Raw genomic sequence first — 26,431 nt, 5'->3', positions numbered from 1 at the left:
GGGAACCGTTTCCCGCCACCGGCGGGCCTGGCCCCGCCCACTGCCCCGTAGTCCCCGCCCCAGCGCCGAGTGCCACTCCCCGCCGGTAGGGGGCGCCGCCGCGCGGCCGCCTCCTCTCCGGAAAGAGCCGAACGGCGGCGGAGGCGGCCGAGGAGAGACGAGGCGGGGCGGGGAGCGGCGGGGCGACGATGGCGCAGCAGGTCGAGCAGCTGCGGGCGGACGGCGTGTACAAGGAGGTGCTGCGGGAGGGCACCGGGCCGCTGCCCGACTTCCGCGACGGCACCAAGGTCAGGGACGCACCGCCGCCTCCGGGGCTTGGAGGGGGGGAGGGCTGGCGGGGGGGGGGGGGGAGGGAGAGACGAGCGAGGCGCGCATGCGCCATGTCGTCCTTCCCCCACACCCACACCCCCGGTCGCTATGGTGACGCCGCGGCCTACTTCTCCCCCTCAGGCCACTTTCCACTACCGGACGCTGCGGTGCGGGGATGAGGAGACGCCGCTGGATGACAGCCGGGCGCGGGGGAAGCCCATGGAGCTGATCGCCGGCAAGAAGTTCAAGTTGCCGGTGTGGGAAGCGGCGCTGCGGACCATGAGGCCGGGGGAGCGCGCCCGCTTCCGCTGCGACGCCAAGGTGGGGCGGGGCCGGGCCGGAGTGGGGCGGGGTTTTGAGACTCCCGGGGGCGTGGCGTGCGGGTTTGGGAGGCGTGGTCTGCGGCTGGGGGGCGTGGTGTGTGGGTTCCAGGGGCGGGGGTCTACGCGTAGGGGGCGTGGCGTGGTGGGTCAGGGGGCGGGGCCTGCGCCGCGTCCACACGTGGCGCAGCCCTTCACCGGGGTGCGAGGCCGGCGGCGTCCCCGTCCCCCCGGTGCGGTCCCGGCCCATCACCGCCACCTCCACCCCACAGCACGTGGTGCTCTACCCACTGGTGTCCAAGAGCCTGCGCAACATCGCGGCAGGGAAGGACCCGCTGGAGGGGCAGCGGCACTGCTGCAGCATCGCCCAGCTGCACGAGCACTACTCCCTGGGCTACCCCGACCTCGACGAGCTCCAGAAGAACCCCCAGCCCCTCATCTTTGACATCGAGGTGCTCAAGGTGAGGCACCCGCTCGGGAGGGGCGGCTGGGGGCCGCAAACACCCACCCTGGGTGGAGACTGCGGGCAGGAGGGGGCTGGGGCTCTGCCCCCGCCTGGAGGAAGGCTTTGCTCTCATGACGGGGTGCCGGCAGGTGGAGGCACCCGGCTCCTACCAGCAGGACCCGTGGGCCATGACGGATGAGGAGAAGCTGCAGGCCGTACCCCTGATTCACAAGGAGGGCAACGAGCTGTACCGGCAGGGCAAGGTACAGGAGGCAGCTGCCAAATATTACGATGCCATCGCCTGTCTCAAGAACCTGCAGATGAAGGTGGGGCTCCCTGGCCCCTCTCTGGGGTGCACGTAGGTCTCCCCGCATTCTTCCTGGAGCGCAGGGCTTGGGAGCTTCCCCTCACGCTCTTCCCTCCTTCTCATCCTGCAGGAGCAGCCCGGCTCTCCGGACTGGATCGAGCTCGACCAGAAGATCACACCCCTGCTGTTAAATTACTGCCAATGCAAGCTGCAGTGCGAGGAATACTACGAGGTGCTGGATCACTGCTCCTCCATTCTCAACAAATATGAGGGTAAGGAGCCGCGGGCCGGCCCAGCCGGCCGCAGTGGGTGCCGGTGGGGCGAGTGGCTACCGGGGAGGCCCCCGCCGCTCTCCCCCGGCCCACCAGCTCTCTCCCCGCAGACAACGTCAAGGCCTACTTCAAGCGGGGGAAGGCCCACGCGGCGGTGTGGAACGTGGCGGAGGCGCAGGCTGACTTTGCCAAAGTGCTGGCCCTCGACCCCTCGCTGCGCCCCGTCGTCTCCAAGGAGCTGCGGAGCCTGGAAGCCCGCCTGCGCGAGAAGGACGCCGAGGACAAGATTCGCTTCAAGGGCATCTTCTCGCAGTAGAGTCCATGGCCGCAGCGGAGAGCCCAACGCTCTCTGAACAGGTTCTTTTAGATATTCCACATGTGGAATGTTCATTGATGTTTATTAATGTTTAATACAAATTTTACTTATTTGAAGTCATTTGAAGTGGCCCGGGAGCTCGCCACGGCCCGGTGACACAGCAGTGCACTGAAGTCGCAGTATTAAGCAGCGTATAGCAATCGCAGCGCACGGTTGAAGCGCAATCTAAAGGCAAAGCTCATTGCTGGGCTTTAGACTATGCTCATCGTCACGCCGGGAAGGGACGCGTGAGGTGACACAAGCTCAAGCCTGCTGCTCTCTGCCAAGTTCTTTTATTCGTTGTTTGATGTTTTTATGTTGGGCTGAGCCCCTGGGCCTAGCCAAGCTGTTTACGGCCACAGGGGCTCCAGTGCCAAGCCTCAGCCCCAGCTCTTACCCCTGTATGCCACACCACGTCCTGCATCGTCACGTCTCAAGGCTGCTGCTATCATCCCAAGCCGGTGTTTCCTCCATACTACATCGTCATGTCAGCGTCGTAAATATTTTATATAGAATAACTGCTTGTTACTACTATCTATATAAAACTCTGGTCGTGCTATGCCAAGATAAACAAAAGTAAAAATAGTCACAGGCACTTGGTGACTTAGAAAAACTGCTGTTACAGATATATGAGGTAAAGCAAAGTTGCAAGGAGGCCAAGAACAGGTCGGGGGGAAGGAGCATGGCAAGCCCTGGCCCTGAGGCCTTGCAAACTCACTGCAAAACTGAGCCCCTGCTTGCTGTGGTAAGTGCTCCCCCCCATCATGCATGGGTTATAGCTGCTAAATGACTGTTCTAAGGTGTAGAGCCAAGAAAACTCTCCAGCAGGCTCCGTCCTGGCTTCAGCGTGTGAAAGCAGCTCTAATGCACGCACAGGCTGTATCAGTGCATGCCCCTCATGGCCCTGTGCTGCAGGAGCTCAAAGCTGAGCCCACACCGCTGCAGCCCCCCAAAATCCACAGCCCTTGCCCCATGCCCAGCCCAGAGGTGACAGCAGGGTGGCTGAGCTGCCCCGGCCTTGCTCTGCTCACTGAAGCCAGCAGCTTTCCTCCTCCAGCCTCCACGGTCCCTCCATCCCTGCCCTAACACCATGGCTGTTCCCTTGTGGAAAAGGTTTAGCCGCTCACACGACGTACAGCTTGATGTCAGCATCAACGCGTACTCGAGAGCAGCGGCGCAGCCCAGAGCTACCCCAGGCTGTATTTCTTAGCAGCTTTACCTGCCTCACGACGTGTCCTAAATTGCTTGTGACCCAACTGCTGTGCCCCAAGGCCACCTCCCTGCGTGACACCATGGCCCTGGGTCCGAGGCTCGCCAGGGCTTTGCTGGCAGGGGAAGCTGCCGGCATCCATAGCCGAGTGCGTATAGAGCAGAAACGCAGGCCCCGGCACCTCGTCTTTACATCGCTTTATTTCACACCGAAATGAAGAGAACAGAGGAACCGCTTTTGAATCCCGGCCCTTCCCCTGCCCCACGGCTGGCGCCACTGAACGGAAATAAATAGGTGGGGAGCAGGAAGGTGCTGCTTGCCCTGGGGTGTAGCGGACCCCCCCCCCCCCCCCAACGCTGCCCACAGACAGATGACCCCGGGAGGGGGGGGAACCCCACCGGGCACTGCCCAGCAGCAGCTCTGCAGCCCCAAAGGACCAGGGGAACAGGGCAGCAAGGGGGGAAGCAGAGTTGGGGTGCATCAGGGGGAACCCGGGGTGGCTCAGCCCCAAGGGGCTAGCTCTGGCCCTCGGAGGGGGTCTTGGAGTGCCATCTCCCAGGGCCCCTCAGTCTCAGAGGACCCAGCACCTCATCTCCTTCCTATCGGCTCAGGGTCTGTCGCAGGCTCTGGCCCCAGGTGCTCCTGGCTCAGAAACGAAGGCTGCAGTGGCGGGATGGTGACCATGCCATCCTCACTCCTCACCCTCCAGCTTGAGGCTGACGCTGCGGGGTTTGGCCCGGGGCAGCCCTGGGGGTGCCGGTGGGGGTCCCCCATCCCGCTCTGCCTGGCTGGAGCCCCGAGACCGCAGGAGCTGGCTCTGCTTGCGTAGGAAGTCAACGGGCGCCGGGCAGCCGTAGGTACCTTTGCCCAGCACGGGCCGCGGGGGTCCCTTGGGGGAGTGGGCCAGGGCCGCTGCCTCCAGTTGGGCCAGGTGGGCTACGTAGCCCTCGGACAGGAACTGTGGGGACGCACGGACGGCCTGAGCCAGCAGCCTCGGCCATCGCATGTTCCCTGCGCCCTGGTGGGGTCAGCAATTGTCCCCTGCAGCCCCAATGTGTCCCCAGCCCCACCACCGTACCTGGCACTGGTTGTGGAACTTCTTGACGGCCCGGCCGACAATGTAGATGTGTGCCGGCGCGAGTCCCAGCGAGCTGTAGACGGAGACGTCCTTGGTGGAGCCGTAGCCGGCGACGATGGTAATCTCCGCCTGCCCATAGAAAGGAGCATTAGGACAGGGAACGACCCTTCCGGCAGGGACAGCCGGCCCCAGGGGACACGGACACCCTCCTTTTACGAGGGATGGTTGCAACGCCATGGGCTGGGAGCTGCCCCTCTGTGCCCTGAACACAGTCGTGGGAGAGGGTGCCAGCTCCACCAGCACAGCGTGGTCCAGCTCCAAACATCTCTACACACAGCTCCCCTGACCCCTGGGATGGAGCAGGTCACAGCTCACGCTACCCCTCCACCACCATCAGCCCCATGTCCCCACCTCGGTGCGCAGGCTCTGCAGGAAGGCGGCTTTCTGGCGCAGGGGGTCGTGGGTGAGCCCATCGCAGAAGGAGACAGCACCATGGGGGAAGTTGTGCTGGGAAAGCCAGGCCACCACGCGATGCTTCTGCATGTCGGGGCGTCCCGTCACGTAGATGATCATGTAGCCCGAATCCTGCCAGTGCCTAGGAGGGGACACGGGTTGCTGCCAGGAGCCCGTGTGGGGACAGTCCTGCCGGCAGGAAGCTGCCAAGCATCTCCCAACACATCACACATGGGTGCTGCCTCCAAAACCTTCCTCCTACCAGAGGTTTTGTCAAGGCTGAAGGCACAGCAGAGCTATGGAGGTATCACAGCAGGCTTCAGGAGCAGAGTATTTCCCCCACAAGAAGGCACCAGCACAGAAATGCTGTGAAAACTCTCTGGGTGAGGGGGTGGCAGGAGATCCCCCAGCTCATCCATAGGAAGGCAGCCTGCTCCCGTGACCCTGCTACCCCAGTTGGGTTGTGGCTGCACCGTGAAAAGAGGAGATTGTCCCCCTGACTTTAAGGGCACCTACCGTACGACGTCAACAGCCCCTGCCCGCACTTTGGGGTCGCTGCCCATGATGGATACACTGGCGGTGAAGGAGCCATCGATGCTGAACACGACTGACTCGGTGCCCCGGGCCACCACCGTCAGGTACGCCTCGGCGTAGCTGTGGTCCCCCCTGGGGCGGGAGAGCGGGGAGGCTCAGAGGAGGCTCTGCCACGGAGCGGGCAGGTCTAGCTCTGCCGAAAGGGCTGGAGGAGGAACCAAGATGGCACCGCACCCCCGCATCTCACCTGACCACCATCCGCACAGGGTAGATGCCGATGGCCAGAGCCTTGTCTGGAGGGATGGTGAAGGTCAGGCGCCCACTGCCGCTCGTCACCTCAGTGCCATAGTACAGCCACTTCCCCGAGAGCGGCTGTGTCATGATGTAGATGTCCACCTAGAAGAGGAAAAAGGGCTGAGCATGGACTGAACCTCCAGATCCTGCCACGTCCCCAACCTACAAGTCCTTAAGACCCTCTCCTACCATACCACGTAGGGTCCACATCCCTTCTCCTGCTGCTGGCGACACCAGCCCCGTGCCCCCTCCTGAACATCCCCACCCTGTTCGATGGGGTCCTGGCAGCACCCGTGATCCCAGCAGTACCTTCTCCCCGGTCAGCGTCACCACGTCCAGGGGTCCGTACATGAAGCGCCCGCTGAGGACCTGCGCTTTGCCCTCGCACACGATCACGTCACTGGCCCGGTGGTTGGCTGTCACGTTCTGCAGGGACACCAGGGGTTCAGCACCCGAGGAAGCCCCCGCAGGGGCACACGGGCCCCACCGTCCTGTGGGACCATCCCAGCATCCTTCTGGCAGATGGGAAGCAAACCCTCCGAGCTGCACTGGCCCACGGCCAGGGTCTGCCCGGGCAACTGGGTATGGACAGAGCCCGGCACTGCCCCGGCAAAGGGTCAGGCTCCCGATGGCCACAAAGCACACACCCTGATTTTCACTTGGGTGCGCTTGCGCTGCCACTTCTCCCGGGGGATAGCAGGGCTGTAGATAGAGCTCTCCTCGCTCTCCGCCGGCTGCGGCCCCTCTTTCTCCATCACCTGCCGAGCGACACAACCCCAGCTCAGCCTCCACCGGCCCCGGCGAGCCGTGCCGCCCATCCCGCCATACCTGGCGCAGGATGAAGGCCACCACGTCAGAGGACTCCCAGTAGCTGGCATGGAAGAGGTGAGGCAGGGTGATGGTGGGGAAGGCGGTCAGGGCGTCGGGGCAGTACAGTGAATAGTCGATGCGCTTTGGGCCCCACCAGCGCTCCAGGACTGTGGGGAGAGCTGGAATGAATCTGTCCCCAGACCTTATTCTGCATCGCGCATCCCGTGGTACTGGCACGGGATGGGATGGGATGGGCAGGGATGGCACTTACTTTTGACGACTTCGCTGGTGCTGGCGGGAGTGGGGGGGTCTGCCGGCTCGCTGCCCCTCCAGAAGCCCCCAAAACTGCCGGTGGGGGTAGGGGGGGCGGCCACATCCACCTCGGGCAGGAACAGGGCAGAGTGCATCTGCAAGGCCTCCGCTGTGGAGAGACACGAGTGAGGACACCCAGAGCCCCCTGGGGACACCAACCACCTTGGGACACCCCCCCTTCCAGCACAGCCCCAAAGGGGTGGACAGGGCTTGCACATCACCTTCCCCCCCAACCCAGCTGTGGTCCTGCAGGGCTGTGAGTGCTCTGGCTACCCCAGCATGACACCAGAGCCCGCAACGTGCCCTGGGGTGCCCGGGACCAGCCCGGCACGGGGGCTGCTCACCCAGCAGGGAGGAGGTGCCGTCACCCAGGGGGTACTTCTGGTAGCGGGGCACGCTGAGCGGCGGGACGGCATGGAAAGCTTTGGCCAAGAGGGGCTCCAGGCGAGAAGCACAGGGGTCGGCCGCGTGGAAGAGGTTGTAGATCTGCTCACAAGCAGGACGCAGCTGGGCCACTGGGGCAGAGATGGGGGGGGAGTTCAGGGCTGTCCAGCCTGCACGGCAAGGAGCCCAAGGGCTGGCGGGCATAGGGCAGCGCAGCCGGGAGCTCAACACCCAGGGCGGAGGAAGCAAGACCCAGTGAGAGGAAAGGCTGGAGAGGCAAACCCAGGGCACCAGGCACAGAGCGGGGAAGGGGATGCTCGGGCACACACCAACACCGACACCCAGGCAGCCAGGGCTGGGTGTGCAAGGGGCTCAAACCCAAGCAGGGCTCTTTGGGGAGGTCCTGGGGGGAGTCAGGCTTGCAGGGGGCGGGGGGAGCACGACTCGGGGATGAGGGCTCGAGCCCCGCGGGGAGGGTCGGGGGCTGGCACCACGGCTGGCGGGGGTCCTCACCATCCAGAGCGGGCATGACGGTCTTGCGCAGCGCGAGCACCAGCCCCAGCGGGGAGCCAAAGAGGAAGAAGCCGGATACCTTAAAGTCGAGGCGAGTGCTGGTGCCTTCCGTCCCGTCCAGCGCCGCGGTGCCGCTCCGCGGTGCCTCTGCCTCCAGCGGGGCCTCGCTGGCCTGCAGGCTGGGACAGTGGGGCCGGTGGGCATGGAGAAGGACAGTGCCATCCCACTCCCACCAGCCCGGGGGCAAAGCTGTGCCTGGCACAGCCCCGTTAGTCTGGAAGAGCTGCTGGAAGCAGGGGAGCTCCAGCAAGACACCCCCAGGGCAGGCTGCCCCCATGCAATGCTCCTTCCCAGGCTGGGGCAGGTGGGAAATTCACCCTTTCCATAAAGCACAAAATTAGTCGGGAGATCAGCAGAGCTCCTGCGGGGATGGGCCACGGCACAGCTGACCATCCCCCTTGCTCTCACCTGCACGAGGAGCTGTGATGGTGGCTGTCCCCCTGCTCCCGGCAGGACGGCTGTGCCCCCAGTTCAGGACTGGCCTGGCCCGATCCTGTTGCTCCGTCCGCCCCGTCGGCCAGTGGGTCCCTGCCGCCACACAGCTCAGGGGAGATGGGCTCCGTGCTCTGGGCGGGGAGAGGCAGCGAGTGCCCGGCTTAGCTGCCACCAGCACCCCTGCCAACCCTGCACCCCAGCACCCAGGGGCGCAAACCGCCTTCCCACCCTCCCCGATCCAGGCCGGCGGCAGGCTGCCGGCACTCACCAGGCTGCCACGGCGGCTGCTGCTGCGGCTGCCCCCTGATCCCGTCCGGCTCTGGCAGAGCGCGTCGAAGCCCAGGATGCCACCCACGCAGTCCCCCAGCAGCACCACCTGTGGATAGCACGCACCCGTGCCGAGGGCGACGAAGGACAGAGCCCCCAAGCGCTACCGCACAGGGGCAAAGCGGTTCCCAGCGGAGGCGAGCCCCAGCTGGAACCCAGAGCAAAACTTGCCCTGAATCCCCCAAATTCCCCTCTCACCTGGCCGCAGAAGCCGGCCCCCTCCCCAGAGTGCAGGAAGGTGCTGTACGCCTGGTTGGCGCGGGCGATGACGGCACCCACGGCGTGCTGGTAACTCCCCGAGGAGGTGGCCAGCAGCGGGAGGGCTGCCAGCGGGATGTGGTCCTGGCTGCTGGACAGGCTGTCCCTGTCATGGCTGTAGGGGCTGAGCCTGAGATGGAAACAGGGGAGAGGATGAAGAGGGCTGCCCCAACATCCCCATCCCACTGCACGACGCTCGCCCCGGGATGCTGCATGGGGAGTTATCCCCATCCCATCGCTTGTCCTGGATGCCACACCGAGAGAAGGAAAGTCCTATCTCTAAGGCCACCACACCCCCGGTCCCCTCCTACAGCTCTAGGGTGGTTTTCCAGGAGAAGAGCCCCCCATCCTCGCCCCACGGCACAGTACACGGCCGCGGCACACGGCGCTGCCATCCATACTTGGAGACGAGGGCATAGGCAGCGGCGCAGATGGGCGGACAGGGCACCAGGCGCAGCGCCACGTGCCCCAGCGCCTCGGGGAAGTGGACGCGGGTGACGGCGTCGAAGGTGGCCGCCAGCGTCTGCACGTCCGCCTGCTTGGAGCCCGGCTCGCCCGCTCCCTGGTCCAGGATGTTACCGCTGTGGAGGATGAGGAAGAGGGCGTGGATCCGGCACGCTTGCCCCGCGCTCTCCGCCGAGCCCCCCTGTGGGAAGGAGAGCGCTGCCATCGGCACCCGTGCCAGGGTGGGGGGCACAGACCGAGGGAAGGGACGAGGAGGCAGGGCACGCACCTCGGGGAAGCCAGATGCCCCCAATCCTTCGCCATCAGCCTTGGCAGCGCCGGCTCCGTCCGCTGCGAACACATGGCCCCGGTGAGCCCGGCCAGGGTGTCCAGGCGGAGGTTGACCCCCTCCCAGGACACCCATGCTGGGCTTTGGGGCCAGACCCCCCCACCACTCACCCAGCGCCTCGTCCAGCTCCACCGGCCGCTCCAGCGTGTCCAAGAAGTCATTGGAGCTCCACTTTGTCATCTCCTTCGCAAAGACCTCATCGCTGTCAGACAGATCCTCTGCGGCAGCGGGGAGGGGGACGTGGGTGGGGAGCCCACAAGGGCCCCCCCTGCCAGATGCATCCAGCCCTCCCCAAGCTGGTGCCTGGTCCCTGCCACTGAAATGCTGTGTCAGGACCGTGGGGCTCCCCCGACATACCGTGAGCATCAAAAAACTCCTCTTCGGAGCTGTTCTCGGAGTCACGGGCAATGTTCTGCATCCGCCACTCGGACAGGCTCTGAGGAGACACCCCCCCTGCCACCAGCACGGGGTCAGCACCCAGAGCCCCCCCCCCCCCCCCCGCAGCGAGACCCCACTCCTGCTCCACAGCTCCCCCTTGTTCCTTCACCCAGAGCCCCCCCTGGGTCACCCAGAACCCCCCAGACCGGGGAAGAAAGGGTCCCCCCACACATCTATAGAGAACGGTAGAAGCTGGAGGGCTGGGGGTCCCCATCCCACCCACGCAGGACCTGGTCTCTCACCTCCATGCTGGGAAGAGTAGGAGGACCGGGAAGAGGTGGACCACTGCTTGGCAAAGGTATCGTCAGGGGAGGCATCAGCCACCCCCTGCACCTCGGCCCCCTCCTGCCCGCTGGCACCCCCCGGCTCGGGCCGCCCCTCGGGGCTGGGCCCGGCGATGGGGGGCTCCTCGACCTCCCCGCACTTGGCCATCTTCTGCGCCAGCATCCGCGCCGTCTCCTCCTCCAACTGCCGGATATCCTCCATCGTCAGGTCCGTCCACTCGTCCTGCCAGCACCAAGCCTGGCGGTGGGCGCGCAGCATCACCTTCCGCAAACCTGCGACGGGAAGGGTGCGGGGGGGAGCGAGCCCGGCATGGCCTCAGGGCTCCCCAAACCTGCCCCCCTCCAGCAATGCCAAGGTGCCGGTGGTCGAGGGCTTGCCGTTGCTGCCCCGCACTCACCCACGTCGTGGATGAACTGCTCGATTTTGGACTGCATCCCCCAGTAGCGAAACTCCACTTTGCAGAGCTTGTAGGCGCACATCAGGGGCCCGCTGGCGGCCGCCTCCAGCCAGTCGTCCCCCAGCGGGCCCCGGCCCGTCTTGGCCGAGTGGTAGAGCTTGGGGTCCTCCTCGGGCTTGTATTCCCCGGGGGAGATGGGGTCACGCACGATGTCGATGGTGTCTGCAGGGGGGAACAGTGCTCGTCACCCTGCAGCGCTCAGCAAGGGGACGCGGGCAGGTGGGAGCCCCCCTCAAGCAGGAAAAAAGGGGAAAACCGCACCAAAATCAGAGGGGGCACCCAGCAAATTATTCCCACAAGCCGCACGTCCGACACAGCCAGTAGCAAACACTCTATAACATCAAAGGCACCCTCGGGTGCACACGAACACATCCCCTTGGGTGCACATGTGGCTGTGAAAGGCGCGGGGGGAGGCGCGGAGGCGATGGGGCGTGCGAAGAGCCGGGGCTGACACACATACGCGCATTAGGCAGGAGATTTGGCAGCTGGGAGAGCGGCCCCGGTGACCCCAGGGGACGCAGGGGCTGGTGCTGAGGACAGACGGATGGAGCAGCTCGGCGCAGTGGTGAGGCCCGCCAGCTGCCCCCGCTCTGGACCCAAGGGTCCCCCAGTAACAGGGCACGGAGCACAGCAAAACCACCACACGACCCAGGAGAAGCCCCTGTCGAGCCAGGGGCTGCGGTGGCAATGTCTCCCCTCTCCCCAAAACAGGGGTGGCCTCCCCAAAACTGGAGGTGGTGCTCACAGATGGCACCCAGGAAAACATCATCGAACAGACCTTGGGGGGCTGTTCAGGCCCAACCTTGCACAATGCCTCCTGCAGTCTGGCTGCTCCAGTCCCATCTCCAGCCCAGCTCCTTCCAGCCCAGTCTTGGGGGGTCCTGGGGGGGTCCCAGGGCACCCCGCTGGCCCCCAGGACCTTCCCACAGAGCTGTCCCCAGCCAGACCACCCAGCCCGTCCCCAGGCTCTGCCAGAGCCTGCATTTATTTGCCCCCCATTGACACCCCCGAGGTGCCTGCTGGCCTCTTCCTCCAGCTTGGGCCAAAAAAAGGGGGAAAAAGGACTTTTAAGGCTCAGAAAGCGCAGAACTGTTGCAGGGCACGTGCTCTGAAGCGGGGCTTTTCCTGTGGCAGGTAGCTGAAATGCAAAGCACCACAACCCCTCCAAACCTCCCCAGCCTGCAAAACCCACCACGGGGTGGGAAAGCAGCACCCGCGGCGTCCAGATTGTGTGGTGAACGCGAGCCCTTAAATCAGCGCCTGACGGGCTGGCCGAGCAGCCTGGATGGCGGCATGCTGCGGTCAGCAGCAAGGAGCCGGGACAGGACCTGCCAGCCCCAAGCAGCTCCCGGCAGCGTCACTCACGCGACGACCGGTGGATCTGTTTGCTTCTACTGCTGTGAGAAAATTGGCGAGGACGCAGTTACCCCCGTGGTTTGTCCCGACAGTCCAAACCACGTTACTCCGTTGCCCTTTGAAACGCGAGATGGGGTTTAAATCTGTCGGTGTTACAGGATGCTGGGGTGAGAGCTGGCAAAGAAAATCCCAGCAGGGTCAGTGTCTGGGCCAGTCCCACATCAGCACCGCTCCCCACAGGAGACACCAGCTACCCGAGATGCAGTGCGCCCTGCGGAAAGCCCACAGGACAGGCACCGGCAGGGAAAATCAGGCAGGGCAGCAGGCAGCGGGCACAGGGCCGTGCCCTGCCTGCTATCCGCTTGGCCTCGGTTGCTGCCTGGCAGTGGCAGGGGCAGAATCCGTCCCCCCCAGCCCAAGCCACCAACATCCCGGCCGGACGTCCCCAGTGCCGCAAGAGCCAATGAGAGAAATAGGTCAGATGAATCATTTCCTCCAAGTGCCTATTTTAGGCCTCCATTTTAAGAGGCAGCGCGTCACACTCTGCACTCCAGTGCCTAAAACGACCAGATCGACACCACCAGGAAAGGGAGGCCACAGCAGCCAGGGCCAAACCCACCGGCGAGGGAGGAATCCCACGCCAGGCTCCCAGCTCTGCCCACCAGTCCCTCTGGCAAGCAACGGAGGGGCCCAGGCCCGGAGAGCGATCTGGAGCAAAGCCCTGGGGAGCAGGGGAATCAGGGCAGGGGGTGGGAAAATGGGGACACGCTTCTCCAGCTTCCCCCCGCTCCAGCTGATCCGAAACGCCCTGCAGGAGCCCGGTGCAGGTTCCCACGCACACCCAGAGAGGGGCTGGGAAGGCAAAGCCGTGCCAGACTGCGTGGGACAGGGGCTGGGACATGGAAGGAGAGGGGAGAAGGCTGGCACCGGGAAGAGGAGGGCTGCAAACAAGTATACAGGCAAGGGAAGAAGGCAGAGGACAAAATTGACCCCCAAAACATCTTTAATGCGGACTCTAGCAGCACTACCAAGGAAGCAGGCAGGGAGCTCAGGGCAGGGAGCTCGGGGCACAGGTGCCTTCCCCTGCTGGGGTCCCTCTATAGCTGTCCCCAAAACGCGAGGGCCGGCAGGGAGAGCAAAGCCAAGCGTGTTGCAGACGCTGAGCCCCTGCAGCCAGCAGGGAAGCTGAGCCCCTCGGGCGCTGCAGCACACCCACGCACCCAGCTCGGGGAGCGCCGCGTGGGAACCCCGGCAGGCATCGGGTCCTGCCCGGCGCCTCGAGCCAGCCTCACGGCAGCCGTACGCACCCAAAATCCTCTGCCTTTTCTCAGCCGCACTCAGGTTGAAGACGTTAGTCTGCTGGCCCGCGTCCGGCCGGTAGTACGTCTCAATCTCGATGGAGAACTTCTCCACGAAGGGGCAGGTGTACCTGGGGGACATGCAGGGATGGGGCTGAGCCCGGTGGCACGGTCAGCCCCGCAGCCCACCCTTCGGCTCCACCGGGTCCCACCTGGTGCGGGTGTAGGGATAGGCGTTCCAGGATTCCTCCTCCACCTGCAGCGCAGCCTTGGGGAGCAGTGCCCGAAACCAGCTGGGGATGTGGGAGCCAACGTGGTAGATCTTGTGGGTGTACTGGCCGCTGCCGCCGGGGCCGTCGCTGTAGGGCCGGTTGGCGAGGATTTCCACCCCGCTGCCCTCACCGCTCGACTCCTCCCGGCTCTTCTTCTGTGGGGAGAGTTGCCGGGTGAGCACAGGCCCCCCAGCACCCCCTAACCCTGAGACCCGCACACCCTTAAGGCCTGGCACCTCACAGGTCCCCAGGGTCCCTGTACCCTCCTGCAGCCCCCAGTCCCTGTGTGTTTACAGCCCACAGCCCCACACCTGCTCCCAGGACACCCTGCTTGGCTCGGTGGCCCCAAACCCACCCGAACTTCACCGACACCCCTGCACCCTGCCAGTCCCTCGGGGCCAGCCTCAGGCCCCACACAGCCCCCTGCACCCCCCTATACTCAGTCCCCCATGCTCAGCCCCCCAGCCCCCTGCACCCCCCAGCTCCCCATGCTCAGCCCCACAGCCCCCCACACCCCTCCAGGCTCCATGCTCAGCCCCACAGCCTCTTGCACCCCCCTTAGTGCCCAGACCCCCATATTCAGCCCCACAGCCCCCTGCACCCCTCCGCTCAACCCCACAGCCCCCCTGCACCCCCCCAGTGCTCAGACCCTTCATACTCAGCCCCACAGTCCCCTGCACCCCCCCAATGCTCAGTCCCCCCATACTCAGCCTTACAGCCCCCTGCACCCCCCCAATGCTCAGCCCCACAGACCCCTGCACCCCCCCAGTGCCCAGACCCCCATACTCGGCCCCACAGCCCCCTGCACCCCCCCAATGCTCAGCCCCCCCATACTCAGCCTTACAGCCCCCTGCACCCCCTCAATGCTCAGCCCCAGACCCCTGCAGCCCCCCAATGCTCACACCACCATACTCAGCCCCACAGCCCCCATACTCACCCCCAATGCTCAGCCCCCCCATGCTCAGCCCCACAGCCCCCCCCATACTCAGCCTTACAGCCCCCTGCACCCCCCCAATGCTCAGCCCCCCCATACTCAGCCTTACAGCCCCCTGCACCCCCCCAATGCTCAGCCCCCCCATACTCAGCCTTACAGCCCCCTGCACCCCCTCAATGCTCAGCCCCAGCCCCCTGCACCCCCCCAATGCCCACACCACCATGCTCAGCCCCACAGCCCCCTGCACCTCCCCAATGTCCAGACCCCCATACTCAGCCCCACAGCCCCCTGCCCCCCCCCCAACGCTCAGCCCCCCCCCACCTGGATCATGTAGAGCTGGGCCACCTGGTACTCCTCCAGGCTCATGGGCAGCAGGATGTGGTACTCCTTGATGAGCATGGCGGCGGGGGGCAGCGCCTGCGGGGGCGGCCGTCAGCCCGGCTCGGCTCGGTTCGGCCCGGCCCGGCTCGGCCCGGCCCGCTGCGACGCTCCCGGGCCCGCCCCGCTCCCATGGCAACGCGCCCCCCGCCCGCTCGGCCCCGCCCGCCCGCCTTCGGCTCCTTTCGGCTTCCTTCGGCTCCCTTCGGCTTTCTTCGGCTCCCTTCGGCTCCGCTCGCCCCCGGCGCTGCCCTCCCCCCCCCCGCCCTCCGCGCCCCGTCCCCCGCCGAACCTGCGCTGCTCTTCGGTTCGTGACATCACAGCCCGTTCCCACGGGGACGGCCGTGACGTTTGGGGGGTGGGGGCGAGGGGGGGGGGGCGGCGCGTGACGTCAGAGACAGGAAGGCAGCGAGCGCCGCTGCACGGGCACTCCGCCTGTGCCGGTACCGCCCCCCCCCCCCCCCCCCAAGCTGCTGCGGCCAGGGTCACCGCCACCACCGGGCTCGGGAAAAATGGGGCTTTTATTAAAAAAAGCCCCCTTTTTATAAGTGTTAGAAGAAGGTTTTGCTCATTCCTGCACCTCTCTGCCCAGGCACAGCTCTAGGACCCCCCTTCGCCCCCCCCCCCCCAGCGCAGCTCCGAGCTCTTCCCCGGTGCCCCCAGCACCGGCTGCAGCCCCCGGGCCACTGACAGCCCCCCCCCCCCCCCCCGGCCCTCCCCCGTGTCCCCACAGAACCCCCCGAGGCAGAATCCCAACCACATCCTTTATTTATAAAAACACGCATTTATAAAGAGAGCGCTGGGGCGGGGGGGGGGGGGCACAAGGCAGCACGGCAGCCCCGCCACCACCAGCAGGGCAGGGACACCGGGGATTGGGGGTCCCGGGGAGGGAAAGGGGGGGGGGGTCCCGGGTGTCAGCAGCCGTTACGTGCGGGCGTTTCGCTCTGTCTCTGCCAAGCACTCCCTGACCAGCGCCCGGGCGTGGATGATGCCTGCGGGGGGGGGGGGGGGAAGCAGAAAGACACCCCACATCAGTCTCCCGTCTGTGTCCCCCAATTCCCACCACCAACACACCGGGCAGGGGGACCCCCGGGCAAGCAGGACCGGGGGTCAGCCGGTGTGTAGGTGCGTGTGTGTGTCTGCCCACCCCCCACCCCCCCACCCCGTCGCCCCTACCCCGCTTCAGCCGCTCCATGGCACTCTTGCTGCCGGCGTAGGTGGGCCGGATCTCCTTCCCCATCTCCTCGATGACGGAGAGCAGGTCGGTGTAGGTGCTCTGCGACCCCTGAGCCCCGGGGGGCTTCATTGCCTGGGGGGGGGGGGGATATACAGAAGGGTTGAGAGCCGCCCCCGCCACCCCCGGTCCCGGTTTCGCCGCCCCCCCCCCGCCTCTCACCTGCACGTAGCCCATGGACGGCGGCCCGAAGTCATTGAAAAGGGGCCGGAAAGGGGCGGCGGCACCGGGGACGGAGCCGGAGGGCGACGGGACACTCGTGGCTGCGAGAAACGGAGGGTTAACGGCTGCCTCCCCCCCCCAATCCTCCCTCCCTTCCCCCCCCCCCCCCCGCCGTTACCGGGGGGTACACACTCACCGGCGGGTGGTGCCCCGGGCCCCGGTGGGGCAGGGCTGGCGCTGGCGGCTCCGGGGGTAGCGGGGGCGGGAGCGATAGGCTTGTAGGACATCCCCGACGGCCGCCCAGCCGTTCACGGGGGTCGGTGGGCGGCCTCCTCCCCCCCCACACGCTCGCCCCACCGGTTGGTTACCGACGGCCGCACCGCCGCTCCACCTCCCGTGACGGTCACACGCGGAAAACACGAGCTCCGATCCGGGCAACCGGACGGACGGCGGCTCCGGCTCCGCCTCGGCCTGGCCCGACCTGCCCCGGCCACCCCCCCCCCCCCCCGCCTGCCCGCCACCGGCACCGCCGCTCGCCGTGATGACGCCACGGCGCCGACGTCATCGCGCCGCCGCGCTCGCCTCACCCCCCCCCCCGCCCCTCCGGTCACCGTGGAGACACGCGGCGTCGGCCCCGCCCCCCCCCCCCGTGCGCCTCATCCCCTCAGGGGGGAGCGACCCCCGGTACCGGCTGAGGAGAACCGCGGCCCCGGGGGGGACCCTGTGGACCCCCACCCCCCCCCCCCAAAAAAAAATGTCCCCGGGACCTGCGCAGGTGAGGGGGTGCCCGGGGGTCCCGGCAGCCTGGGGAGGGTCGGGCAGGGCCGTCCCGGGGGTCAGCGGCTGCCCCGGCCCGGCGGCATTCTGTGTGGGGGGGGGGTCCTGCTGTCCGGGAGAGAGGTTGTACCCGGGGGGGGGACACACACACACGGGACAACCGTGGAGCGAGCGAGTGCTGTTTAAACTCAGCGTAAAGACAAACAAAAGTCCGCAGAGAGAGAGAATGTTTCATTTCAGAAGGGCAAGGATTGAAAAAATTAATAAACTTGTTCAGACACCCCCCACTCCCCCCCCCAAACTCGGAGGCCGCAGATTTCCTTAACTCAGAGGTGCAAAAATTACCCCAAACTGCAGCGTGCCTCTCCCCTTCCCACCCGTGCTCCCGGGGAGGTGGGGGAGAAGGCGAACGCTTTATTCCCGGCTTCTTTCCTCAAGGATGTGCTGGCCGGGGTGCCGAAGCCCCGAGGACTTTCCCCTGCGCCAGGGGTCAGGCGGAACGTACCCTGAGGGTCCATGCCGGCCCCGAAAATGGAGGGATGCCTCACCGGCACGGGGCAGGACAGAGCAGGGTAAGTCTGAGCCCAAACGGCGGTAACGGGGGGACAGGCGTCGGGGTTACGCCGTGAGGTCAGCCTTAAATCATGGCGCAGAGGGAGCGGGGTCAGGGTTGAGGGGCTCGGCGTTGGGTATGGGGGTCAAAACGAAGGCTGAAGGGATGAACCGGCAGAGTTGGGGCGCAGAAGGAGGGCAGGGGACAGGCACGTTTGGGTTTTGGGGAACAGCAGCCGGGGTGAGGTCGGGGACGCTGCGGAGCGGGGAGCAGGAGAGAGCGGAGATCAGGGTGAAAGAGGCCAAAGCCCGGTCGAGTCTGTGCCAAAAAAGGGTCCGGCGTCGGCCCCGGCGCCCCACGCTGCGGTTGGACCTCGGCAGCCGGGCGGGTTGAGTCTGAGCACCTCCGGCGCCGAAGAAGCGAGGGCTTTGCCCCAGGTGCCGCGCTCGCACCGGCACGGCCCCAGCGCAGCAGCCGGAGCCGGGCTTCTCTTCCGCAGCCCCCTCCTCTTCTGTAAGGCACGGCGGGGGCTCGGGTCCCGTGTTGGCACGCGCCGCCCTCAGCGCGACATCATCCGCACAAACTCTGCCGGCAGGAGAATACGTACAGAACATCCCAAATATTCCCGGGGATATTCCCGGCCCTCTCCCCGGCTCCTACCTTCGAAGTCCACCAGGCCATCCCCGTTGAGATCCACGTCCTTGAGGATCTCGTCCACCTCCCGGTAGTTGAGCTGCTGCCCCAGCAGCTTGCGCATGGCCTCCCGCAGCTCCGCCATGCTGATCTGCCCGTCCCCGTTGGTGTCGAACTGCACGGCAAGCACCCGTCGGCGACGGCCGCCCTCGGCGTGCCGGCGGCTTGCCAGCCTGCCCGCGCCCGGGCTGTCCCCCCCGCCCCGATCCCTGTCCCCTCACCTCACGGAAGGCGTCACGCAGCTCCTTGATCCCGATCATGTCCGCCGTCTCCGCCAGCATCTTGGGGCCCATCAGCTCCACGAAATCATCAAAATCCACCTTGCCCCCGGCTGCAAGGAGAAGGGGGGGGTGTCACCGGGCGGATGAGGAGGCAGGGATCACCGGGGGCAAGCCCGGCTGCCGGCAGGGCGGAGGGGGGCCCCCCCCGCGCCCCGCCACGTACTGATCTGCTGGGACAGCTCGATGAGCTCCATCTCGGTGGGCATGTAGCCCATGGTCCTCATGCACTCGCCCAGGTCCTTGTAGCTGATGTACCCGTCGCGGTCCTTGTCGAATTCCCGGAAGGCCTGCTTCAGCTCTGAGGGCAGCGCGGCGTCACCGCCGGCACCGCTGCCCGCTCCCACCCGCCCGTCGCCCCGCTGCAGCCGGGGAGCTCCCAACCGGGGCGAAGACCGTCCCCATCCCCTCCGGGTGCAGCACCTCACCTTCGATCTCTTCGGGCCGCAGCTCTCGGTCCTGGGAAAGAGAAAGCAGGAAGAGTCGAAGGAGGGATCCTTCTCCCACGGATCCCCCACCCAGGAATCCTGCCTTAAATCCCCCCAGCTGGCTCGCGGGCGACGGCGGGGCGCAGCCACCAACGCGGTACCCGGAGCGGCGGGCGCGCGTGGTGCGTGGGGAGGGGGCGGGCGCCTACCAGCTGGGTGATGGCGATGCTTTGCCGCAGGAAGATGCAGGCTGGCCCCACCAGCCCCTGCAGCACCGAATAATTCTGCAGCGGTGGAGACTGCGCCGCCTCCGCCGCTTCCTCGGGGTCACCGGCGCCGGGGACCGGGGGACCGGAGCGCGGCTTCCCATCCTGCGGAGAGAGCGGGCATCAACGGCGAGGCGGGGGGGGGGACCGAGCCAGGGGTGTCCCCCCCTCCTCCTGCCCCCAGGGCCGGCCTTACCTTAGGGAGCCTCCGCTCAGGGGTCTTGGTGCAGTTGCCCATGGCTGGGGGCTGCCCCCGCGCCGCAGGGCATGCCTGGCCCCGTGGGGCCGGCTGGCGCAGTCCTGGGGGCTGCCACCCCGCCGGGGTGAGCCGGGGCCGGGGGGGGTGTGATAGCGGCCGTGGCTGCGTGGGGATTTGAGGTTTTTATGGAATATCTGGGGATATGCAGGGCAGGCGGGGGGGGGGGTGCGCCGCGCCCGCGCACACACATAATCCCCCGGATTATTCCCCGCTCGGCCGCCCTGCTCCAGATGTGGGGAGCCGCCCAGCTGTTCCCCGGTTCCCCAGCCTCCCCGTGGGGGCACTCAGTGCCCCCCCCCCCCCCTCCAGTGCCCGGCCATACCCCGGCCCTCTCCCCTGCCGCCGGTTACCTGCCCAAAAGCGGGGGGCGGCTGGAGCCCCGGCTCCTCACCGGCCCACCGACACTCCCTGGGGGTCACGCTGCCTTGGCTGGGCCGACCCGGGGTACCGGCGGTGCCGGGTCCCCCATACCCCCCGAGCCGTGGGGCCGGGCGGAGGCGGCGGCCGCCCCGTTTGCCGGGACCGTGGGGGCGGGAGGCACCCCGGTAGGTGGGGGGCGCGGGGCTGCCGGTACCCCTCCGTTGGGGCCCGCGGAAGAGGAAGAACATTCCGCCTGCCGCCCCGTCTCACCACCGCTCCCCGTTATCTCTTCCCCCACCCCCCGGGGCCAGGCGGGAGGGAAACCGGATCCCCCGAGCCCCGGCGGTCGCCCCGGCCCCCCGGTGCTTCGCCGGGACGAGGCCACCACCGGCATCGGGGAAGGGGGGGGGGGCGGGAAACGTGGCCCCAAACGGCACCGGGGGGGAGAAACGGCGCTGTGCAGCCCCCCCCCCCCGGGATGCTGGGAGGAGGGGGGAGAGCGGGGAGCCCCGGGGAGGCGGCGGGGGGAGGGGAGGGGGGGGAACCGGGGGCCTCCGGTTTCAGCTACCGAAACCCGACCCGCGCCCGGGCGCGGGGCACGTGGCAGCGCGGGCGCGGCGCCAGCCTAGCCACGCCCCGTCCTGGGAGGCCACGCCCCTCTCCGTGTGTCCACACCCCCCCCGTGTGTGGCCACGCCCCGCTGCCGTGCGGCCACGCCTCCTCCCCCGCTGCGGCCCCGCCCGCTGGCGTTTGCGCAGCGCCGCGCCGCTGACGTCACCGCCGGCGCGACGCTGCGGGGGCGCCTGAAGGTGACGGTGGTCCCGGTGGTCCCGGTGCCGGTGTCCGCCCCGCCATGGCTGCCCGGCAGCTCCTAGCGCTGCGGCGCCTGCCCGCCGCCTCCTTCTCGGTGAGCGGGGATGGGGAGATGGCGGCGGGGCGCGGGGGGGGGCGATCCCGCCGGTACCGTTATTACCGGTGCTGAGTCCGTGTGTGTCCCCCGCAGACGGCGCCCAAGAAGACGCAGTTCGGGTCGCTGCGGGACGAGGACCGGATCTTCACCAACCTCTACGGGCGGCACGACTGGAGGTGAGTACCGGGGACCGGGGTGGTGGTCGGGGAGAGGGGGGGGGCCGATCCCGGTGTGTCCCGTCCCGGTGCCACCGACCGTGCCCGCAGGCTGCAGGGGGCCCTGCGCCGCGGCGACTGGTACAAGACGAAGGAGATCCTGCTCAAGGGGGTGGACTGGATCCTCGGTGAGATCAAGGCCTCGGGGCTGCGGGGTCGCGGCGGCGCCGGTTTCCCCACCGGCCTCAAGTGGAGCTTCATGAACAAACCCCCGGACGGCAGGTGAGATCCGTACCGGTACCGGCACCGCCGCGGCTCCCTCCCGGTGGGGAGCACGGCCCTGACAACGCTCGCCCCCCACCCCCTGCCAGGCCCAAGTACCTGGTGGTGAATGCGGACGAGGGGGAGCCGGGCACCTGTAAGGACCGGGAGATCATGCGCCACGACCCCCACAAGCTGGTGGAGGGCTGCCTGGTGGCGGGACGCGCCATGGGCGCCCGCGCCGCCTACATCTACATCCGTGGCGAGTTCTACAACGAAGCCTCCAACCTACAGGTGAGCGGTGCGGGGATGGGGCTTGGGGGTGAAGGTGGGGAGGGTGAAGCCCCCAGACCTACCCGTCCCTCCCCCCGTTGTAGGTGGCCATCCGGGAAGCCTACGAAGCCGGGCTGCTGGGACGGGATGCCTGCGGCTCAGGGTACGCCTTCGATGTCTTCGTGCTGAGGGGCGCCGGAGCCTACATCTGCGGGGAGGAGACGGCACTGATCGAGTCCATCGAGGGCAAGCAGGGCAAGCCACGCTTGAAGCCCCCCTTCCCTGCCGACGTGGGTACGTCCCCAGCCCTCCCCGCTTTGCTCCCGCTGCAACCGGCTCGCGTGGCTTTTGGTGGCACTAGCCTCGATTTCTAGTTGCCACTCAAAAGCGAGACAAAATGGTGGCGACTGGACAGAACCAAGTGGTCCCCGGGCCACAATCCTGCTGTAGAGACGAGGCAGCCATTGGGAGCTCTCGCCGCTTCCAGGTGTTTTCGGCTGCCCCACCACGGTGGCCAACGTGGAGACAGTGGCCGTGGCCCCCACCATCTGCCGGCGCGGGGGCGCCTGGTTTGCCAGCTTCGGGCGGGAGCGCAACTCGGGGACGAAACTCTTCAACATCTCGGGTCACGTCAACAACCCCTGCACCGTGGAGGAGGAGATGTCAGTGCCTCTGAAGGAGCTCATCGAGAAGCATGCCGGTAAGCGCCGTGGGCTGCCCTGCCAAACCGCACTGGGCCAGCGCCGGGCCCGGCTCAGCCCGTCCTGTCCCCCCCTCTCTGGCAGGGGGTGTCCGCGGGGGCTGGGACAACCTGCTGGCTGTCATCCCGGGGGGTTCCTCCACACCGCTGCTCCCCAAGTCAGTGTGCGAGACCGTGCTGATGGACTTCGATTCCCTGGTGCAGGCACAGAGCGGGCTTGGCACGGCCGCCGTCATTGTCATGGACAAATCGGTAAGGGACGAGCCCCCTCCCCGGCCTCGCCCGTGCCGCAGCGGGGCTCTCACCCTCCCCTCCCTCCCTCCCCAGACCGACGTCATTAAAGCTATTGCTCGCCTCATCGAGTTTTACAAGCATGAGAGCTGCGGGCAGTGCACCCCGTGCCGGGAAGGTGAGCAGGGGGGGCCAGGGGGCTGTGGGGTGGGTGCCACGCCACGGGCCCCTCATGGCCTTCCTATCCCCACAGGCGTCGACTGGATGAACAAGGTCATGGCGCGGTTCGTGCAGGGCAATGCGCAGGTGGCCGAGATCGATGCGCTGTGGGAGATCAGCAAGCAGATCGAGGGCCACACCATCTGCGCCCTGGGCGACGGCGCGGCCTGGCCTGTGCAGGTCGGGGGGGGGTGGTGGATTTGGGGCCGGGAGCAGAGTCCGGGGTGGGCAGCAGCTTTTCCCTGCTCCGTTAACCCAGCTCGTTTGTTCCGTGTAGGGCCTCATCCGCCACTTCCGACCTGAGCTGGAGGAGAGGATGCGGCGCTACGGGGAGGCCAAAGCCCGAGCGGCATCAGCGTAAGGAGCCAGTGGTGGAGCAGGGGCTGCCAGCAGTGGTGACCCTGCCCTTTCCTGCTGGGGGGGGGGGGCACTTCTTGGGGGTGTGGGGCTTCTCACGGCAGTTTGTGGGGCTGTGTTGAGGGGTCCTCGATAAACACTGCTGCGCTCACAGCCTTCTCTCTTTGCTGGGGCTTTGGGCATAAAATAGTGGGAAGGGACTGTTGGGGGCTCTGGGTCCTGCCTCCCCTGGAGCAGGGGATCCCCAGGGATCAGGGGATCACACAGCCAGGGTCTGGATACCCCCAGAGGGGAGATCCTGGCCTTCCGTGAGACTCCACATTCCCTCTCTGGGACTGGGCCAGGGGAGAGTCGATGGTTGTGGGGCAGCATCAAGCAGCCGGGGTATTTACACAGCCACGTGTCCCTCCTTGGGGACCCTGCCCTCCCTGCCACCACCGCGGTGGCACCAGGGCAACTCCTGCCTGTACTAGTGCCAGGGGGACAGCTGTCATCCCCCCCAACCCCCCGTGGTGCTGGCACCAAGGGCCAGCCGTGCTCCCTGACTTGCAGGCCGTGACGCAAGCGGTTCCAAACATGGCTTTTTACTAAATCACAGTGTGTGATATCAGCCGCGGGGAGCGCGGTGGGTAGTAGCACCGATGGAGTGTTGGGGGGGCCGGTGGGGGGGGGGGGGAAGGCGTTGCCATTTCCCCACAGCAGACACCTCCCACCCATCCCCGTGTATAGATGAAAGAAGCCGCACAACCGAGGCACAGGGAGAGCCCCGCCTGTACATGCAACCCCCCCCCCAAAATCACCACCCTGGCACCCAGGGGGTCACCCTATCCCCTCTGGTGTCAGGCCGAGCTCTCTTCGGGGGGCCGGCCCAACACGTGAGTCTTCCGACGGTAGCGGTCGGGTGCCAGCAGCTCCAGGGTCAGCTCGGTGATGATGGCCGTCAGCCCCCAGACCTTGTGGGGGCCGTTGAGGAAAACAGGCAGGGTGTAGCCGTAGCGGCCAGCGGTGCGGAAATGCGTGTAGCCTTGGTTCTTCTCCCGCAGGAGGTGAGCCAGCGGCAGGGTGAAGACCTCTTCCACCTGACGGCACAGGCGGCGAGGAGGGTGGTGGGGGGGGGTGGCTGGCGTCGTTTGCCGCGACGTTACCGGCGGGAGCCAGGGAAAGGGGGTGCTCGGCCCCGAGCAGGGGACGCGACCGGCGCAGGGTCACCCACCTCGTCGGGGTTGGGGGTCAGCGTCAAGTCCTCCAGGGCCCCCAGGTTGGCCACGACCGGAGCCACCATCTGTCCCTGCTGGAAGGTGCATCAGCAAGGGACCGGGTGGTGACACCCTCCCCCCCCAAAGTGCCACCTACTCGCCTTGACCCCCTCCTTGCGCCCAACCCTGACACCCATCGTGTCTGTCACACCCCCCCCCCCTTACCTACAGCCAGTGCGCCGTCACCCCAAAGCCCTGTCACCCGTGTCCCTGCCACCCTGCCCTTGTGTCCTTGTCACCCCACGGCGTCCTTGGCGTCCCCAACCTCTCTCCCTCCCGGACCCGGTGTCCTCGTCGCCGGCGCCCTCCCCGCCCCCACCCCCGCGTGTCCCCCTCCCCGGTGCCCGGTGCCCGGTACCCGGTCGGGCAGCAGCCGCAGCTGCCCCCAGACGCTCGGGGTTCCCAGCTCCAGCCCCAGCTCCTCCCGCGTCTCCCGTAAAGCCGTTGCCACCGCGTCGCCGTCCGCCGGGTCCCTCCTCCCCCCGGGAAAACTACAAAAATTGAACGGCACCGTCAAAAAGGCGGCCGTCGGACGGGTCCCGGTACCCGGTACTGCCCCCTCCCCCCCCCCGCCCCCGCCTCCCCCCATCCGCCGCCGGTACCTGACGTCACCGCTGTGGGGACCGCCCAGGCGGCGGGAACGTAACGTGAAGAGCAGCGCGGGGCGGCCGCGCACCGAGCACAGCGGCACCAGCACCGCCGCCACCGCCGCCGCCCCCCGCCGCCCCGCCGCCGCCGCCGCCAGCCGCGCCCGGCACCGCCGCTCGCTCCCGCTGCTCAGGAGCTCCGCGCACGGCTCCGCCATGGCGTCGGCACGGAGGGAGGGGAGGGCGCCCGGTACCGGCCGCCCACGGCACCGCCTCCCCCGGCACCGCCCCCGGGCAACCCCCCCCTCCGCCGCCTTACGGCCCTTCGCCGGCGGCTGGGCAACCCCCCCCCCGAGCCGTACGCGACTGCCCCGCTGGGCGTGCGACCGCCTCTGCCGGGTGTGCGACCACCCTGCCGGGTGTGCGACCCGCCCACCAGGCGTGCAACCGCCTGTGCCAGGCGTACAACCACCTTTGCCAGGTGTACAACCACCCTGCTGGGTGTGCGACCGCCTTTTCTGGGTGTGCGGCCGCCTTTTCTGGGTGTGCGACCCCACCACCAGGCGTGCAACCACCGTTGCTGGGTGTGCAACCCTCCCCCCCCGTTGGGTGTGCAAACTCACCTGCCAGGCGTGCAACGCCCCCGCTGTGTGCAACCACCTCTACCGGGTGTGCAAACCACCACCCAGCTTTGCACACCCCCTCTGCACATGCAACAACCCCTGCCGGGTGTGCAAGCCCTGCTCCAGCTGTGCAACCCTGCCGCTGGGTGTGCAACTTTCCATCCAGCTGTGCAGCCCCTTCTCCAGCTGTGCACATGTGCCACCATCCCTCCCCTTGTCACCAGCCACGTGTACCCCCTTGCCTGGGGGTGCTGTGACACCCCCCACGGGTGCTGCAACACCCGGGGAACACCCACGGTGGGATCAATCCGATCGCTGCCCCCGCCACTACAGCCCCGAGAGGGAGCAAGGATGGGGAAACTGAGGCACAGGCAGGGAGCCCTTCGGGCAGCGTGCTCCTCCTAGGGCCCTGCCACCACCCATGCCGCTGCCCCACAATTATCCCCAGCCGTTAATGAACGGCTTCTGATCCCCCCCCACCCCGAGCTGGGGGCAGCCCCTGGGGTTGTTGGGGCTGTCGCTCCCCAAGCGCCTGTGACGCTTGTACAGCTGGTTTTGAAACAAGCGGGTTTTTGTAAGGGGGTGATGGTTCCAGGCACCATTATCTCATGGGGGAATTTCCTCTGTTGAAACAGCCCCAAACTGGGTCCAAGGCTGGGAAAAGGTTCCCAGGGCGTAACCACGGGAAGCGGGAGAAGGATTTCTGCCAGCGGATTTACCAGGCAGCCTCGGCAAGACCAACACTTTCGGGCTAAAGACAAGACACAGGCGCTGGTCCCCGTGGGGACAGGACAGACATGACGATGTCTCATGGGACCGATCCAGCACTCGGCCTGGCTGACTGCCTACAGCAGGGGTCCAGGCGGGCGCCAGGCTGACAGAAAGGGGTTGGGTAAAGAATTGGGAATAATAGGGACAGTGCTAGGGTGGTCCGACTGGGGAAGAAACACTGGAGATTGGCC

The 26,431-nt window shown here is 67.1% G+C and overlaps 6 protein-coding genes and 1 long non-coding RNA gene across 11 annotated transcripts; 2 read left to right on the top strand and 5 right to left on the bottom strand.

Moving 5' to 3' along the window:
- Nucleotides 1-144: 144 nt before the first annotated feature.
- Nucleotides 145-2,593, top strand: AIP (aryl hydrocarbon receptor interacting protein). 2 transcript variants are annotated; one of them, XM_049820375.1, is made up of 6 exons: nt 145-287; nt 451-630; nt 902-1,090; nt 1,224-1,400; nt 1,512-1,653; nt 1,764-2,593. In XM_049820375.1, exons 1-6 carry the CDS (start codon nt 189-191, stop codon nt 1,967-1,969), a joined length of 993 nt encoding a protein of 330 aa, XP_049676332.1. In that variant the 5' UTR covers nt 145-188; the 3' UTR covers nt 1,970-2,593. The 2 variants fall into 2 exon arrangements, with proteins under 2 accessions (XP_049676332.1, XP_049676333.1); XM_049820376.1 differs by having other exon boundaries at nt 1,512-1,645; nt 1,764-1,836.
- A 93-nt stretch (nt 2,594-2,686) lies between these two features.
- On the bottom strand, nt 2,687-15,250 carry PITPNM1 (phosphatidylinositol transfer protein membrane associated 1). 3 transcript variants are annotated; one of them, XM_049820302.1, is made up of 24 exons: nt 15,180-15,250; nt 14,831-14,926; nt 13,516-13,730; nt 13,313-13,434; nt 10,590-10,811; nt 10,150-10,464; nt 9,827-9,922; nt 9,580-9,687; nt 9,410-9,471; nt 9,078-9,322; nt 8,617-8,806; nt 8,360-8,467; nt 8,065-8,222; nt 7,597-7,775; nt 7,044-7,214; nt 6,659-6,808; nt 6,406-6,554; nt 6,225-6,335; nt 5,887-6,003; nt 5,531-5,679; nt 5,266-5,415; nt 4,708-4,891; nt 4,297-4,425; nt 2,687-4,176 (listed from the first exon to the last, which is right to left on the bottom strand). In XM_049820302.1, exons 2-24 carry the CDS (start codon nt 14,906-14,908, stop codon nt 3,910-3,912), a joined length of 3,675 nt encoding a protein of 1,224 aa, XP_049676259.1. In that variant the 5' UTR covers nt 14,909-14,926; nt 15,180-15,250; the 3' UTR covers nt 2,687-3,909. The 3 variants fall into 3 exon arrangements, 2 of the variants coding, with proteins under 2 accessions (XP_049676259.1, XP_049676260.1); XR_007508511.1 differs by lacking the exons at nt 2,687-4,176; nt 4,297-4,425; nt 4,708-4,891; ... (2 more) ...; nt 5,887-6,003; nt 15,180-15,250 and having other exon boundaries at nt 7,676-7,775; nt 14,831-15,007; XM_049820303.1 differs by lacking the exons at nt 2,687-4,176; nt 4,297-4,425; nt 4,708-4,891; ... (3 more) ...; nt 6,225-6,335; nt 15,180-15,250 and having other exon boundaries at nt 6,364-6,554; nt 7,676-7,775; nt 14,831-15,007.
- Nucleotides 15,251-15,650: 400 nt separating this feature from the next.
- On the bottom strand, nt 15,651-16,778 carry CDK2AP2 (cyclin dependent kinase 2 associated protein 2). Its single transcript, XM_049820407.1, has 4 exons — nt 16,480-16,778; nt 16,284-16,384; nt 16,064-16,196; nt 15,651-15,879 (listed from the first exon to the last, which is right to left on the bottom strand). Exons 1-4 carry the CDS (start codon nt 16,568-16,570, stop codon nt 15,812-15,814), a joined length of 393 nt encoding a protein of 130 aa, XP_049676364.1. The 5' UTR covers nt 16,571-16,778; the 3' UTR covers nt 15,651-15,811.
- A 492-nt stretch (nt 16,779-17,270) lies between these two features.
- On the bottom strand, nt 17,271-20,378 carry CABP2 (calcium binding protein 2). Its single transcript, XM_049820372.1, has 8 exons — nt 19,888-20,378; nt 19,475-19,639; nt 19,222-19,383; nt 19,013-19,043; nt 18,751-18,885; nt 18,528-18,637; nt 18,274-18,421; nt 17,271-18,198 (listed from the first exon to the last, which is right to left on the bottom strand). The coding sequence occupies exons 1-8, from the start codon at nt 20,143-20,145 to the stop codon at nt 18,173-18,175; spliced, it is 1,035 nt and encodes a 344-aa protein (XP_049676329.1). The 5' UTR covers nt 20,146-20,378; the 3' UTR covers nt 17,271-18,172.
- Nucleotides 20,379-20,644: 266 nt separating this feature from the next.
- NDUFV1 (NADH:ubiquinone oxidoreductase core subunit V1) lies at nt 20,645-23,090 on the top strand. 2 transcript variants are annotated; one of them, XM_049820358.1, is made up of 10 exons: nt 20,646-20,804; nt 20,901-20,983; nt 21,074-21,244; nt 21,334-21,517; nt 21,601-21,790; nt 21,984-22,196; nt 22,282-22,448; nt 22,524-22,605; nt 22,681-22,826; nt 22,924-23,090. In XM_049820358.1, the coding sequence occupies exons 1-10, from the start codon at nt 20,751-20,753 to the stop codon at nt 23,005-23,007; spliced, it is 1,374 nt and encodes a 457-aa protein (XP_049676315.1). In that variant the 5' UTR covers nt 20,646-20,750; the 3' UTR covers nt 23,008-23,090. The 2 variants fall into 2 exon arrangements, with proteins under 2 accessions (XP_049676314.1, XP_049676315.1); XM_049820357.1 differs by having other exon boundaries at nt 20,645-20,804; nt 22,524-22,826.
- Nucleotides 20,817-21,432, bottom strand: LOC126047153 (uncharacterized). Its single transcript, XR_007508513.1, has 3 exons — nt 21,344-21,432; nt 21,063-21,217; nt 20,817-20,962 (listed from the first exon to the last, which is right to left on the bottom strand). It is a non-coding gene; the product is annotated as an uncharacterized LOC126047153 (long non-coding RNA).
- Nucleotides 23,091-23,744: 654 nt separating the features above from the next.
- NUDT8 (nudix hydrolase 8) lies at nt 23,745-25,064 on the bottom strand. Its single transcript, XM_049821396.1, has 4 exons — nt 24,862-25,064; nt 24,618-24,750; nt 24,217-24,294; nt 23,745-24,082 (listed from the first exon to the last, which is right to left on the bottom strand). Exons 1-4 carry the CDS (start codon nt 25,062-25,064, stop codon nt 23,843-23,845), a joined length of 654 nt encoding a protein of 217 aa, XP_049677353.1. The 3' UTR covers nt 23,745-23,842.
- Between the last annotated feature and the right edge of the window lie 1,367 nt (nt 25,065-26,431).

The sequence above is a fragment of the Accipiter gentilis genome, chromosome 17, assembly GCF_929443795.1.
Source record: "Accipiter gentilis chromosome 17, bAccGen1.1, whole genome shotgun sequence".
In the NCBI taxonomy this organism is placed as follows: domain Eukaryota; kingdom Metazoa; phylum Chordata; class Aves; order Accipitriformes; family Accipitridae; genus Astur; species Astur gentilis.
This window is presented reverse-complemented; position numbering and strand designations above follow the sequence as displayed.